This window comes from Ailuropoda melanoleuca, chromosome 6 (assembly GCF_002007445.2).
Source record: "Ailuropoda melanoleuca isolate Jingjing chromosome 6, ASM200744v2, whole genome shotgun sequence".
NCBI lineage: Eukaryota > Metazoa > Chordata > Mammalia > Carnivora > Ursidae > Ailuropoda > Ailuropoda melanoleuca.
Window position 1 is genome coordinate 18,541,136 of NC_048223.1, and position 16,150 is coordinate 18,557,285.

Below are 16,150 nucleotides of genomic sequence, written 5' to 3' on the forward strand. Positions count from 1 at the left end.
TATTTTAAGGATAGAACTTTGATAGCTTACATTTTATGAGTAGCTTACCTTTTCCTTTCTATCTATTTTTTTTATTTGCGTCTTTCGGCATCATGTCTCAAAGTCCTTGTTCTTATCCCTACTTTAGAACAACGTGTTATTTCATCAAAGGAGAAAGCACTAACATCTGAGAAAGGAAGGTGGATGAGCTCTTGGTACCTTTCCCATGTGCAGATTTCTTTCTACCATATTCAGACCCTAGAAAGCTAATCTACCATCTGAGGGGGTGTCAGGGGCTGGGAAATAAAGGATCCTCACCCTTTCTCAGTGAGTAATCCCATTTTCTTTTAAAAACATAAATTGGATATTGGATTTTGCTTTTTGAGTGATTCTTTACATATTTAGATATATTTAGCTTAGTGTTGTAGTGCATCCAAACTAACAGTAGGAAAACTATTATACACTTCTATAAATGGTCAGACATTGCGTCTTTGCAGGAATTTAGTTTTTAGTATCAATAGTAAGATATACTTAAATGTGAAAGACTATTGTTTAGGCCCCATTTTTCAAGCTAATTCTAAAGAAAATTGCTTTGGGACCAAGGGTAGTGTGTTGTGGATTCAGTTTTAGGCCAATGTTTTTTGGAGAACTGTAAAATTAATTCAGGATAATAGATTTATGGATGTGGAGGAAAATACACTTTTCCTAGTGATGATAAATCTGAAAATACTTTTTTTCTTTTTGGTTTGCTCAACATACAAAAATGCTTGTTCTGTAAATGTGTGATTTGTTAGGATTTCTTTTTAAAAAGTAAAATTTGGGGGCTCCTGGATGGCTCAGTCAGTTAAGCGTCTGCCTTTGGCTCAGTCCTGGGATCGAGTCCTGCATCATTCTCCTTGCTTGGGAGGGAGCCTCCTTCTCCCTCTGCCTACCACTCCCCCCCCCAACCCCGCCCCAGTCCCTGACAAACAAATAAATCTTTAAAAAAATTTTTTTTAAATAAAAAAAAATAAATAGAAAGTGAAATCTTGCCAGTTTTGAAGAAAAAGCAGTTTATTTAACAAACTTGGACTATGCTCTTTTCTGTTGTATTTGAGGCAGGTAGAATTAGAATTGGGTTTGGTATACAGAAGTAAAGGGTCAGATAGTAAATATTTTAGGCTTCATAGGCCATGTTGTCTTAGTTACAACTATAAAACTCTGCCTTTATAGTGTGAAATGGTCATATATAACACATAAACAAATCCAAGCAACTGTGTTCCAGTAAAACATGATTTATCAAAATACTCAGATTTGGCCTGTGGATCATAGTTTGCCAATCCTTGAATTAGAGTAAATTCAGAATTTTACAGGACAAAATTATTGAGACTGTTGGGGGTTATTTTGAGTGAAGTTTTTTGTTTTTTGGATTTTGTTTTTAAAGACTTTATTTATTTATTTGAGAGAGAGAGAACAGGTGGGGGGAGGGGCAGAGGGAGAAGTGGACTCCTCCCCAAGCAGGGAGCCTGATGCCAGGACCCTGGGATCATGACCTGAGCCAAAGGCAGATGCTTAACCATCTGAGCCACCCAGGGGCCCCTGAGTAAAGTTTTAAGGAAACTACACAGAAAGTTAATGTAAGCTCTAATAGTGTGATTGCGAAGTTAAGAATCATAATGCCTAGAAGTCCGAAAATGCACCCATGGTATGACCTTGGCATAAGAATTTTCCAGTTCCAGTTCTTTTTTCTTTGTTTCTCATTTCCTCTCATCTCCCAAACAGAATGGGAGCTGGGAGCCGGGAGGAGCTAGGTAAAGCCAGATGGTGTCTGGGCTACAGCTTCGGTGGGTATAACGTCAGCAGGGGCTCACCGCGATTCCTCCAGAGGATGGCTCCTAGCCATGGAGCAGGAGCCTGACCTTGGACTTGCCCAAATGAACAGCACCTCAGCTTGGGCTGTAATGGAACTGGATCACCGTCTCATACCACTCTTGCCTTTAATTTGTATCGCAAGTATGCTTTACAGAAAGTACTCCCAGCATGTCACTTGCTCTTCAGTTCAAATCTGTGAGGTGGCCTCAGAACAGGATGGCATCTGCATTTTGTGAAAGAGGAAGCAGGGCCAAGGAGATAAGCTAGTGGCTCTCCCTGGGCCAGAGGGACGCTTCAGCCCAGTGTCTGACTCCTAGGCCCTAGGCCCCTGCTGCCCCTCCTGGAGTGGGCAAGGAATAGAGCGCTCACCCACCCAGAAATGTTTTTTCTTGTTAGGGCTGGAGTTCCCTTGGAAGAATTTATTGAATGACCATATTATGATGTTAATGCTACTTTCTTATCTTGGGCTGTAAATGTTACCAGCCTGAGGTCATGCTGATGCAGGAAGCTGAGGTCTGAATTGGATGACTTTTGACTATGTTCAAGTTCACATTTTGTTCTTAAGGATCAAAGAATAAGCAGTCTGGGTAACCTTAGAAATGTCAAGGAGATAAAAGTAAGATTATGTAATGCTATAAGGATTGTTGAAGCTAGATGAAGATTTCCCTGGGGGGGTCACTCCAGGCTTGGCCTCTAGAAGGCCCGCCCACTGAGCAAGATGGACTCTGTCCTTCACTTTGATGGCAGAGTTTGGTAAGGAAAGCATGCATTTTTAAAATGATGAATTCATATGCATTTATTTGGAAAAATAGCCAGACACTAGGCTAGGTTTTAGGGTTGCAGCCCTGAGCATAATACATAAAGTCCTTGATCTCAGATTCTAGAGGGACTCTGATCAGAAGAGACTCATTTTATGCACCTCATTCATTGTGGAGAAACCACTAATCCTTTTTCAATTGTAGAAAGCTTCTTGTAGAAGCCTAAGCCTTACCCAAAAATGCCTTGTGTGTATCATTACCTTTCTGTTGACAAAGCCCTTGATTATATCAAGTTGCTACTTGATTCTCACAGCCACCCAGGGAGGGAGGTGAAGGGATCCTCACCCCATTTCATGGATGAGGAAGTTAAGATTTCAGAGATTTAGATACAGTGACCCTGCTTCCTGATTTGCCCAGGTTAGCATCCCATTTCATTCTCACAGGTGGCCTGTTTTGGATGAAAATTACATTGTGGCCTACATTTAAAGGACGTGTTTAGTAAGTGGGGGCCTCGGCTCTTGAATTCACATGTTTGATATCAAATTGGTTTTTCTTTCTACAACAGAACAATGTGACACTTGATTTAGACCAAGTTTAATTGAGCAATGGAAGATAAATTTCACATATCCTCATCTCTGCTCCAAATCAAAACGTGACTTAAATTTACTGGATATAAGTAACGAGAGAGTTGGGGCTGGCATAGTAGTTAGTTAATAAAGTCAAATGGCTGGGCTCCTGGGACAGAGACCTTTGGGGACCCTATGGGCCCCGTGCTGACTATCAAGTGCTAATAGTCTGCTTGATTTGTGGTTTTGCGGAGGCTTGGGTTTGAGTGGGATGAGCTGCTTAGCTGGAGATCTGGACCATGTCCTGAGTTGAACCTTAAAATTCTCTGCTAGTCATCACCTACACATTCTGGGCAGATTGTGTGCTGGAATGGCCTTCTTTAACTTGGGGGCATAGGGGCAGGCGTCTCTTTAATATGGGATGTGTCTAACAGTTGGACACCTAGTTTGCTGTGCTTCTCAGAGTCTCAGAGAGAGCCCTGGAGAGATTATCCAGCCTGGGATGAGCAGTAGTTGGCCTTCCAGCCTCCCCGCACTGCCAGCTCTGACAGTGGAACATGGTGGGGAGAGACCCCAGGCGTCCACCATGGACAGGTAGCTGTGCGGCTTGTGGAGGGCCTGGGCCCAGTCTTTTGGTGAGACTTCCAGGGAGGTGTCGTGTGGTGGTTTGGCAGCTGGCCTGTGGCTCCTCAGGATGGATGAGTCACTCTGCCCCGGATGGAAGCCTGCAGGGAGGGCAGCTCCTTGGGGGAAGGCCCCGTGTGGCAGTGTAGTAGCCATAGCGTCCAGCACAGTGCCCATGTGACGTAGGCCCTCATTACATGTTTACCGAGGAGAATAAACAAGCGCTAATCCCACCTCTGTGGCGGATTACCTGTACTGCCTTGGATGAGTGACTTTCAAGTAGGAACGGTGATGGCCTCCATCTCAAGAGATGAAGTGGTAATGCGCATGTACTGTATGATTCTATGCAGGTAGGAGCTGTGAAAAATGAGGACTTGTCTGTACTGATACTTTCCAGCACTGCCCGGAACTTGTTAATGTCTAAAATGTGTGGGGGCGCCTGGGTGGCTTAGTTGGTTAATCATCTGCCTTCAGCTCGGGTCATGATCCTGGGGTCCTGGGATCGAGCCCCACATCGTGCTTCCCATTCAGCAGGGAGTCTGCTTCTCCCTCTCCCTCTGAGCCTCACCCCTGTTCATGCTCTCTCTCTCAAATGAATAAATAATAAAAAATTAAAAAATAGGGGCGCCTGGGTGGCACAGCGGTTAAGCGTCTGCCTTCGGCTCAGGGCGTGATCCCGGCGTTATGGGATTCGAGCCCCACATCAGGCTCCTCCGCTATGAGCCTGCTTCTTCTTCTCCCTCCCCCTGCTTGTGTTCCCTCTCTCGCTGGCTGTTTCTATCTCTGTCAAATAAATAAATAAAATCTTTAAAAAAAATTAAAAAATAAATAAAATGTGTAGTGTCAGTGCTTTTCACGGACACACTTTTGTTTAATATATTAAGTCATCTAAAAGGCAAGTCTGGTTTCCATTCTTCCCCTAGGGGATCCAGTCCAGTGAAATAGATTTTATTTTAGCAGACAGTTGGTTTGAGTGCCTGCTGGGTACGCAGCCCTGTTCCAGGTGCAGGAAATACAGCAGTGCCTGAAGCAGGTAAAGCCGCTGCTCTGTGTGGAGCTTCATGCTGGTGCAGATCAACCAGAGAACGTCAGGCGCCAGATGTCCTTGAAGGCAATAAAACAGAGTGGTGTCATGGGAGGCAAGAATGGCTGGTGGCGGGGGTGCTGTTTGAAACTGGTGTGCAACACTGGTGCCAAGACGGGAGGGAAGAGCCAGCCACGTGCACAGCATTTCTGGCAGAGGAGCAGATGAGAGCCAAAGCTTTGTGGCAGGAATGAGCTTGGCGTGTTCAGAGGAAGGTGGTAGGATGAGAGGTAGGCAGGGCCCAGGTTGTATAAACTATTGTGGGTTTGTATAAGGAGTTGGGATTTTATTCTGAGGGAGATGAAAGGTTTGAAGCAGGGAAATGCCATATGATTTACGTTTTAAATGGGTCACCTGTTTGCTCAGTAGAATATGGCTTCAGCTGGGCTTTGACACCAGCTAGAGGCTATGGACACAGTCCCAGAAGAAGTGACAGTGGCCTAGAGTAGGGTGGTAGTCGTGGGGATGGAGAACAGTGGGTGGATCCAAGATAGAGGGAGGCCTGATGGTATTCCCAGATTGGGGGTGAAAGGGCTGTAGTGGGTGCAATAAGAGCAGAAACCAAGAGATTTCTAGCTTTAGGATTTGCATAATCTGAGTAGATAATGATGGTGGCATATATTTGCTAAGATGGAGAAGAAAAGTTGGAGGAGGGTAAACCACGTGCTCAATTTTGGAATAATCTGGGGTGGGAGGGTAGAATGTGGGTAGAGTTATAGATGAAACAAGATTAGCTATGAGTTTCATCAGCTATATCAGCTGTTGAATCTGGGTCATGGGTACAATGGGGATTCATTATACTATTTCTATTAGTTTTGTATGTTTCAATTTCCCATAATAATAAAAAGGAAGAGACTTGGGGAGATAAAAGAGTTTTGTGTTGGATATGTTGTTTGAAATGGAAATTCAAATCAACAGTTGGATATATGAATTTGGAGTTCACTGCTGGAAATAAAAGGTTTTAGCCATGTAGAGAGTAGGGGAAGAGAACCCGTGACTCAGCCTGGGGGTGTGTCAACATTTAGAGATGCAGCAGAAGAGGAGGGGCCAACGAGGCCAGAGGGAAGTCAGCAGGGTGTTGGAGAAGCCAAGAAAAAGTGTCTCAAGGCGGGGAGTGGCCAGCCGTTGAACTCTGCGCTGAGAGGCATCATTGGATGTAGCAAAATGGATGGTGGTGACCAGAATGACCAGTAGTGCATTGCTGAGAGTAAAAGCCTGACTGGACTGTGTTAGAGAGAGAATGGGACAGAGGAAAGTAGAGCCAGGGCCATATGTAACTTTTGAAAATGTTTTATATGAATGGGAGCAGAGAAATGGCCAGACAACTGGATTAAGGGAGAGGCTTGTTTGTCTTTTGAAAAGCAGCAAAGCGCAGTGGCCAGATGCCTGGATTTGAATCTCTGCTTTGCCACTTTTGAGCCTTGAGACCTCAGTTTTCAAATATATAAAATGGGAATGAGGGGCGCCTGGGTGGCACAGTCAGTTAAGCATCTGACTCTCGGTTTGGGCTCGGGTCATGATCTTGGGGTCCTGGGATCGAGCCCCACATTGGGCTCCGATCTTGGAGTGGAGTCTGCTTGAGATTTCTCTCTGTCCCTCTCCCTCTGCCCCTCCTGCTTGTGCTCTCTTTCTCTCTAAAATAAACAAATCTTTTTAAAAAAATGGGAATGATAATAATAATGCCTGCTTTCTAGAGTAGTTGCAAAGAATGCATGAATGTCTGCGAAGTGCCTGGCACGTGGTTAGTTACACACAGGTGTTTGCGGCTGACGTTACATGAGGTGGAAGATCCGAGTGCTCGGTGTGTCTCACGGAGAAGGGAGAAGGGGGGGATGTGTGAGAGAGGGTACTACTGGAGAAAGCAGAGAGGAAACTCAGCCCAGGGGACAGGTTAGCCTTTCGTAGGAGCAAGGAGAGGCCATTTGTCATGCCAGGACGAGGTGCGGACAGGCAGAAGCTACTTACGAAGTTGTCCAGTTGACAGAAATTTGTAGTCTTTCCTTGTCAGTAAATCACTTCAGTAAAACCAGTTTCTTTTAGTCAGATTCCTACTCATCAGATTGGTTTTCTGCCACAATTTAAATAATGTCTCTGGGCCTTGATTTCCTTATGTGTAACGTGATGTACTACTTTGGGTAATGACTAAATTTTCCTTTGACTCTGAAATTCTCTGTGCCCTAATGGTATTTTTGTTTAAGGTTATCTCCAATCCTGGCTTTGTCTAAATTTTTAAACAGCAAACGAGTGAATGGAAATGAACAGAGGAAGCCAGCTAGGTTTCCCAAAGAAAGACCTATTTCCTGCACGGAGACTTTTGCGGCAACAGTGACAACAAAATAACCTACATAAAACTAGTTTTTAAAATCAGTATGATGGAATTTCCTTTTAGATGCTGACTCCGTCAAACCATTAAAAATGTGTGCTATTAAAAGTTGGCAAATGTATTGTTTTTTTATTGAACACTAGAAGAATCTCAATGTTATTTTATGGAAAACTTCATTTCCTGCCATGTGTTTTAACTTAGGACATGGCTAGTTGAGGTTTCAGTTGTGAAATCTTTTGATCCATTAAGCATGAGAACAAGTACAAATGTTAAAACGTATAGTTTCTCCATCATGTTTTGCTTATTCATAAAAGTAAAGAAAGAATGGCATATAACAAGGGCCATGATTACAGATCTTAATTTTATGAAACTAGCTCCAGAATAAAGATGTGGCCTTCAAAAAGATTTTGCTAATGTTTTTAACCCACATTCCTAGAAATCTCTATATAGTATGTAGATTTGCATTAATTGAATAAAATAAAGTGTTAATAGGAAGGCATGTCTTTAAATCATGAATCGTGTGACATATTTTGTGTGACCAGTTAGAGCAGTTTTGCCCAGATTATTAGGACTAATCACAACAGGTGTATTACAGTTTGTATTAATAGCATTAAGAATAAAGCATCTGGGAATATTTTTGTTCATAAAGACTATCTAAATGAAAATACGACTTTTTAATAGTGTAACTTCTTCAGCGAATTTTATTTTTGAATATTAGCAAATGGTTGTTGATTTCATTTTACATAGTGTAGCATTTGATTGTGAAGCATGCTCACCTTCCAGCTGAGATTCTGTGCCCCTCTGCCCAGCTCCCCCTCAGTGATTATGAATGTTGGTTTCCTGGGGCGCCTGGGTGGCACAGCGGTTAAGCGTCTGCCTTCGGCTCAGGGCGTGATCCCGGCGTTACGGGATCGAGCCCCACATCGGGCTCTTCCGCTGTGAGCCTGCTTCTTCCTCTCCCACTCCCCCTGCTTGTGTTCCCTCTCTCGCTGGCTGTCTCTATCTCTGTCGAATAAATTAAAAAATCTTTAAAAAAAAAAAATGAATGTTGGTTTCCTGCCACCAGGTGACTCTTGAGGATGTTTTTAAAGCTATCTGGTTTTATCAATGCATCTGACAGATGCCAGTTAAAATGTTATAACTGAAATAATCTAGCTCTTGGCTATGTTTTTACAGATTATGATATTGAAAGAAAATAATGAATGTTTATAAAATAAACTTCTTTTTGGTAAATCTAAAAAAGGAGATTAATAACATAATGGAGAGTCCTCTGATGAATCTTATTGTTTTGTAATAAGATCTTTAAAATAAAGCTTCTGGCAGGATGCCTGGGTGGCTCAGTTGGTGAAGTGGCTGTTTTTGACTCAGATCGTGCTCCCAGGGTCCTGGGATCGAGTCCTGCATTGGGCTTCCCGCTCAGCGGGGAGCCTGCTTCTCCCTCTCACTCTGCCTGCTGCTCCCCCTGCTTGTTCTCTCTCTCTCTCTCTGACAAATGAATAAATAAAAGATCTTTAAAATAGAGTGTCTGGCAAATGAAGGAAGAGTCCTGTTCTACTGAAGAAATCGCACCTTCCCTTACCTGTCTCATAATATTAAGCATGAATCTAGATTTTCTGTAGTGGTTACCCCTACCCCTCCTTTTCTTCTTAAGCAACAAAAGTCTCCTGAGCTTCTACTAATTTTTGTTCAGGAGACTAACTTTTAAGTGACTTTAAACTAGAGTTTTCATTCATTCTACAAATACTGACTGAATCTTCTCCGTGTGTCGAGCCCTGCGCTTGATCCAGGGAGTTGGTAGAGATGTAGATTCTTCCTGAGCTCGGGAGGCTTGTGGTCTCATGTGGTGGAGGAGACATGCTTATGAGGATTGATGGTTACATTAATATGTGCTAAGTATGATAAGACAGAAACATTTTATTGGTAGAGTTGAGGGGATGCGGAGATGCAGTAAAACGTCAGGCAGGAATTAGTCTTTGAGCAGGGCCTGGAAGGGCTGGTAGGAGGTTGATGGACAGGGCTGAGAGTGTGGTGTGTGCCGAATGACCTAGGCAGGGAGGCGGGCAAATGTCAGGTGCCTTTGAGAACCAGCGAATTGTCCAGTTTGGCTGGTAGACCACTAGCATAGGGATACAAGAGAGGTCAAGCTACAAAGGCCTTTTGGCCTTTTTTTTTTTTTTTTAGTTGAGTGTTAGGCCCTGAAGGTTTTTGAGCTGGAGGGTAACTCAGTGAGGTCAGAATAGTAGCGGTATTTACCTTTTGGCTGCTTTGAGAGTGACAAGAAGGAGGCTAAGGCAGCAGTTCAAGTGAGAAGAAATTCTTGGCTTAGGATGCTGGCAGGTGAGCATGGGGAGGAAAAGACGGGAGCTGAATTTGTGGAACTTGTTCATGTTAGGGATAGGATGCCTGGAAGAGAGTCAGAGACTCTGTGTGTGTGTGTGTGTGTGTGCGCACACACGCACCAGTTGAAAATGGATTTGACTGTCTTGAGTCCAAGATGAGTCCTGAATGGAAATCTTGGTGATGGAAAGCAGCTGATTCTGTGGGCCCCCTGTGGGCAGGAGCAGCCGTCTCCATCTCTGTGTCTCCAGTGCCAGGCGGCACATGCTCAAGGAATGGTTGTGGAAGGATGGATATGGTAGAGTTAGTTGGACACAGAAGTGAGCTCACCATTGGGGTGGGACTTAGCAAGTGAATAAGGGCCAAGCACACCCAGGTTTGAATCCTGACGCAGCCATTCGTGAGTGATCTGGAGCAAGTTCCTAAACCTTCCCGTTTCCTCCTGTGCGGAATGGAGGATAACAGCATCTGTTGGGATGTAATGTGATTATTCATATGATCTGAATGGATTGGTGTACTTGAGACCCTTAAGCCTGCACCTGGAGTACACCTGAGATAAACGCCCCTCAGCCATTGGCTGTTGTTACTCACAGGGGAGCCAGAAAAGTAACGATGAGGTGGGGTGGGCGTTAGTAGCTTTGGGAATGCCTCAGAGCCTTGGCCTAGAGGTGGGAGAGAGGGTGGGATTGAGGCAGTTTAGAGAGAGCGCCCATTGAGGAAGTGGAAGGAGAAAGGGTAAAGGAGCAAGGACCAGGTTGGAGAGGCAGGAGGAGACCCAGAGAGTCCCATGTCAGCTATCCTAGGCAAGGAGAATGTTTCAGGAGGGAAGGGAGGTAAAGAGTATGGAACGCAGGGAGCTCGGAGGGGGAACTGAGCCTGGACATTTGAGTTCAGTGGTTCAGGCAGACGTCCACCCATCTTCGAACTTGTTGCAGGAGAGCAGAAGCCAGGTGACCTGTGTTTACCAAGAGTGTCCAGGACAGAGAGAAGATTCTGTCGGATAAGGAAGTATCAGTAGAGGCAGAGATTAAAGGCAAGATTTCTAAAATAGCTTAAAGACAGTCTGGCTTTTCAGTTTGTTCTAGCAAATAGCTAGGATGTGGTGCAGAGACCACTGTACTTTACAGGTCCTTAGTGTTGTTCAAAAGAATAGGCACCCTGGGGGTGTGCCCTGCTCAGCCTGTGAGGTCCTGCGTGGCAGCCCTGGGGTGGTTTTGCATAGATAACAATAGATGAATAAAGTGTAGTGTATAATGTAATAAATAAATATCAATAAGCTAATTATCATGAATGTAATAAGATACATTATAACTGACCCTTAACGGGTACTTACTATGAGCCAGCAGCATTATAAGTGGTTTGCACGTATTATTTCATTTAATACCCCCCCAGCAGCTCTGAGATACAGGTGTTGATCTTATTTTATAGCCGAGGGGGGGGCTAGGTAATGTGCTCAGAGCCTCACAGCTGGTAAGTGCGTGCTGGGGCCACGATTACATACCAGGCAGTGTGGCTACAGAGCCTGTGCTCTCGGCAGCCACACTGTGCTGCTGCTTTGTGTTTTGTTGCCGATCTGTTTAGGACAGGCACATGGCATTAGGTATCATGTCTGATAAACAGAAGGTCTAAGGAGAGGAACCGTGACCCTGAAGGAAGGGGCTGGTGGGAGTGGGTGCAGCTCTGGTTCGGAGAGGGAGGGCAAGACTAGAATCAGAGGTGCAGGAAGAGGGTCGGTGTGGAAACCAACCCACTTGCTCTCAGGGAGAGGAGAAAGAGGACTGGCAAAAATCCAGAGGAAGAGAGGCAAAGGATTTTATGGGAGCAAGAGAAAGGTAAGACATTTTCAGAGATGTTTTGTGTCAGTGAGGAAGACCACCATCCGCCTGGAGAACCTTGCAGTGGGTTTTTAAGAGTTGTCTCCCACTGGTAGTTTGATTAGACCTAGTCCTGTTGGAGAAAGGGGCTGAAGGAGCCAGCTTTAGGGTGTGAGGTTCATTGATCTTGACAGCTTTCCAAAGCACCCTTCGGTGGAGTCGTGAAGCCAACACCATGCAAGGAGAATGTATTTTGGTCACCTGCTGCTGCTTTCATTTGCTTCCAGAAGTGGAGTTGAATGGCATTCGGAGGTTGAGGAGAGTCATATTGTCTTTTTTCCCCTATTATGAAAATGTCCCAGATTTCAGGAGGAAGAAAAACCCCAAAGTAGAAAAAAACAAAGAATGAGGGAAGTAAAGGCATTTTGAATTTGAGGGATGCTTGAGGTGTGGATGACATTGAAGAGTGCCTAGCTCACACCTTAGGATTTTCTAGAAACCAGATAATGTTGTTTAGAAGAGTGCTTCTCAAGCTATCTAAAGCAAAGGGCTGTTTTCGATACTGTTCAAAGGCTGTGGACTGCTTATATTTTGTCCAATATAATCAACGCTGAATTAGAAAAAATAAATTAAAACAAAAACAGGAATACAAACCCAATTTGTTATCTATAATTAAATTCAACAGACTCTGAAATTGCTAAAAAAAAAAAAAAAAAAGTTTCTAAGTGCTTACTTGTAATTGCTGAAATTAGCCAGTCATGGGCTTCTCGAGGCTCAGAACAAACACAGGCTCGTACCTGACAACGGGTTTCAGTTTGTGTATGTCGTACTGACCGAGAATGTGGACGCCAGGCAGGTGGCTCACAGGGCTCCCTTCCTCTCAGCTCTTCCCAGATGACCCAGCCTGCTGCATGGGACATACTAGATGCTCAACCAAGAACACTTACTAAACAGCCCCTTTAAGAGATGATTTTTATATGCAGAATAAAATTCAATTAATATGACAGCAAGTCTCTCAAAAATAAGGTAATTGAATCTGTTCAGCAGGTGGTAGGTGGCATTTTAAAGCAACGTGTGCTCTTCCTTGTCTTACAGTTTTCAAAAATCACATCTTCGTAGATTTCAAAAAACCTAAGTTACCAGAAAGCCACGGTTTGTTCCTGATGTGTAGACACACAAGCTCAGCCACAGTTCATCTTTTGGCTCTAGGTCCTGTCGGCTGCTAAGGTGTGCGGGGCTGCTGCTGAGTCGCCGTCTGTGAAGAGGCTCCGCCTGCTTGTTGCTGATAAAGACTTTTCTTTCAAAGCTGGCCAGTGGTAAGTGGCTTTTCTGTTTCCGTAGCGTTTGTGTGTTCAAGAAGGTGCTGGCAAATGGAAGGACTCCTGTGGAGAGCTGTTTCTCCTGAGGAATAGGAATTCTAGACCATCCCCATTTGGCATGGCAAATTTGATTCCTTTCCCCGCCTCAGAGCTCGCCTTGGTGTCGAGCCCTTGACCTTCTCAGGCGTATATGAAAATTGCCACCTTGAGTTTTGTAGATTGAAATAAATAGTTCTGAGCCACAGACCTGATAACTCTGATAATTATGCTCTTCAGAAATGGTTGCTATGATAGAATGCACTGGAATAATCTGATCTGCTTGATTATTTGTTGCTGGGGATTGATACATTTTTAAAAATTAGTCATTATGGCAAATACAGAGTAAAAACAGCAGTCTGGAAAGAATACCCAGTTAGGTCACGGAACTGACCACCCTCTCGACAATTTCCTGCATCACTTGTCTGAGTTGAGTTTAAATATTTTGCTGAATTTATTATCAGGATCCCCCAATCAGGCCCGGCTGCACCACACTCCTGATTCTGCCCGATTTGACACGTAGGACTAGTCAGAATCCTGACAGGGTAACAGTCCAGCTGTCCCTACTGTTCCTGCGAATGGCTTCACTGAGTTGCAATTCAAGTGGAATTGTAAATAAAGCAGCTCGTATTTCCTTAGGAAAGGTGTGTTTGGGTGTATGTTTCCTTTATTTAAATAAAGCATTCATTTCTAAGTGAATTTCTGGCATGTCAATCTTGGTAGTGTTTCTTAGGAGTCACTTGACTAATTTTGGCAGTCCATCTGGAAATGTGGTTTTGTTAGAAGAAGGATGTGTGATAATAGCAAGAGTTAGCAGTCTTGTGTTAATAGTTTGCCTTTGAATTTAGAACTAGAAAACAAGATGCTGATTGCAATAATTTGCGTTTGTGAAGCAATTTACTGCAATCTTTGCACATGTTCAGTGATACATATTAAATGCATTTGGGCTGTTTTAGGGGGGCGGGCAACATTTTTACCCTTCAAAAATAGTTTAGCAGTTATTACATTGAAAAGTGGAAACTTTAATTGTAATGATCTGTCTTTCCGTATTTCCCTTCTGTGGAAGTGTTTGGGTCCTGTGTGCGGCATTGTCTCTGGGCCCTCAACTCTGAATTGCGCCGAGACTCCTGAGTAGAGAAAGCCCGGGCACTGGTTTATAATGCTGCTACCTTGGTGTGCCTGCAAGTATATTAGCACTTGCAAACTGGAGTTACCCGCATCAGAAAAATATCTAGTGGTATTTTTAGTAATGTATATGGAAATAGGGTTCCCTTGTGATCCTCAAGGTAAGATTTTTCAGGGTTGGTGTTCCATACCCCATATCGATGAATGGGTCTGGTAATCTCACTGATGTCAGAATGTGCCTGACAGACTCCTGCTGCAGAGGGCAGATGGCAGGGTGGTCCTCTCTGGCTATTTAGAATTGACCTTTCCCTGCCAGGTACCCTTCAGCACTCATTCCTGGCATTGGAACCTCCCCTTTGAAAGATTGCTCCCTTTCCACTGACTTATTGTATAGCTCTGGGGGTTGTAAGTTCCCTTGGATATTTGACTCTTGGTTACAGAATGGCCATTTGCTTAGGTTGGCGATGTCTACATCTTCCGTGCTGTTGCTGGGATGGCTTTTGCTCTGTGCTCTCTTAGATCATCAGCTTGGTAGTAAGCTCCATGTGGCATTTTGGGGAAGAGGGCAAGGATCAGGGAGAGGGAGAGTATGGATGTGGCTGCCAATCCAGTCTGTACAGTTAGGATTATCAGAGTAGAGTGCTGCTAGAGATAAAAGAGAAGATTGTTCTTGGGCTTATCTTTGGGGTCAGAGATTAGGCCATGATCCCACATCTGTGAGTTCCTGACCACTGGCCCACCTCTGACACCTTCCAAACTGAGAGGGAGCCTCTAGACCATCCTCTGAATGAATGAATGCTCTGGAGCTTTGGGCAAGGAGCTCTAGGTAGACACCTTCAGTGTAGACCAGAGATCAACCTCTGGGCCTCATCCTGTGCTATACTGTGTTCTTACTGGACCCTCCAGAGGGGACTAGTTCCTGTACTGAGAAACCAGTTCCAGGAACTCAAGAAATCAGTCTAAAGAGAAAGGCCAAAAGAAGGTACTTCCTCAAAACCATCACTCACAGGAGCATGATGAAACCTTTTAGGCTTCTATCACCAGTAGATCCACTGCCTAGCACTTAGCTCCTTGGTGAGTCCCACTCTTTTTTTTTTTTTTTTTTTTAAAGATTTTATTTATTTATTCGACAGAGAATAGAGACAGCCAGCGAGAGAGGGAACACAAGCAGGGGGAGTGGGAGAGGAAGAAGCAGGCTCATAGCAGAAGAGCCTGATGTGGGGCTCGATCCCATAACTCCAGGATCACGCCCTGAGCTGAAGGCAGACGCTTAACCGCTGTGCCACCCAGGCGCCCCTGGTGAGTCCCACTCTTGACCTTATCAGAAGTTCTCCTTCCTGTTGATAGCAAGATTGGGATACTCTCCTGGGGCTGGAGTGTGCCACCAGCAGTCCTCACGTAGTGTGTGAGTGCCTGAATTTAGAGATTCAGTGTTCCTATGGCACTCATCGCTGTGGGCTGGGTCCATCCCCTGAGGGAGTCTCTTCCATAGTGTCACATGCCTAGTGGTCTGGAGACTGCGTGACTCACATGCAGGCTTTTCTAGCTCTGTAATGTGGGTAGTTTCCTCCTTTCTCCGGGCTTCAGTTCCCATGCCTTTAAAGAGGGAATAGTAATATTCCTTTGTCTTGCGATATGTCAGGTGTTTAACACAATGCCTAATGTTTAATTTTATTAGTTTGTTTCTGCTTTTTGTTATAGCTAGTGTTTCACTTAGTTAAGTCATCTGTGTTGGTGAGGCCCAGGGGACAGATTCCAATTCTTTGTTCCTTGGCCAGTTTCCCTGCTGTTGTTTGGAAGAGCAGCAGGGCAAGTAGGAGTGGATGCGTGCGCATCTCCACTATGATGGCGCCCCTACAGCCTCGTCAGTACACACACTTGGGCTTGCACAGGACTGAGGGGAAGCAAGGCCAAAGCATTTTTGGAAAGAGCAAGGTGTGTTCTGACTTCATATAAAATAACATAAGTTTTCATGTTTGAAAGCGACTAAGAGAGGGACTCCGATAGATGAGAGGAGTAAGATAAGAGAAAGAAGACTCGACCCTTTCCCTCTAGCAGGGCTCCTGCGTTGTAGACAGTATCTAACTTACATGGCCGTGTTCGGCAGCCCTGCCTCTCACGTGACCACACAGAGAAAGTGCTGCATTCCTTGGTGTCCTTGTTCAGACTGTGGCCTCCTCCATGCTTGGCCGGCGAGTGCTATGTGTCTTTTAAGACTCCTCTGTGAAGTCTTTGTCAGTTCCTCCATGCCTGGAGAATTGACTGCTTCTTCTCTGCTTTCCTCCCCTCCAAGCAGATTTTTAAAAAATAAAATAGTGGTCTTATTAGTAGTTT

The 16,150-nt window shown here is 44.5% G+C and overlaps 1 protein-coding gene across 2 annotated transcripts in view; it reads left to right on the plus strand.

Annotated features, from left to right (window-relative positions):
* The window catches only part of OXNAD1 (oxidoreductase NAD binding domain containing 1), a 39,186-nt gene that overhangs the window by 9,313 nt on the left and 13,723 nt on the right, over positions 1–16,150 (plus strand). For both annotated transcript variants that reach the window (XM_011219917.3, XM_002915354.4), the window contains one exon: positions 12,546–12,652. In XM_011219917.3, the coding sequence (XP_011218219.1) occupies positions 12,546–12,652 (107 nt within the window). The remainder of the gene's footprint in view (positions 1–12,545; positions 12,653–16,150) is intronic.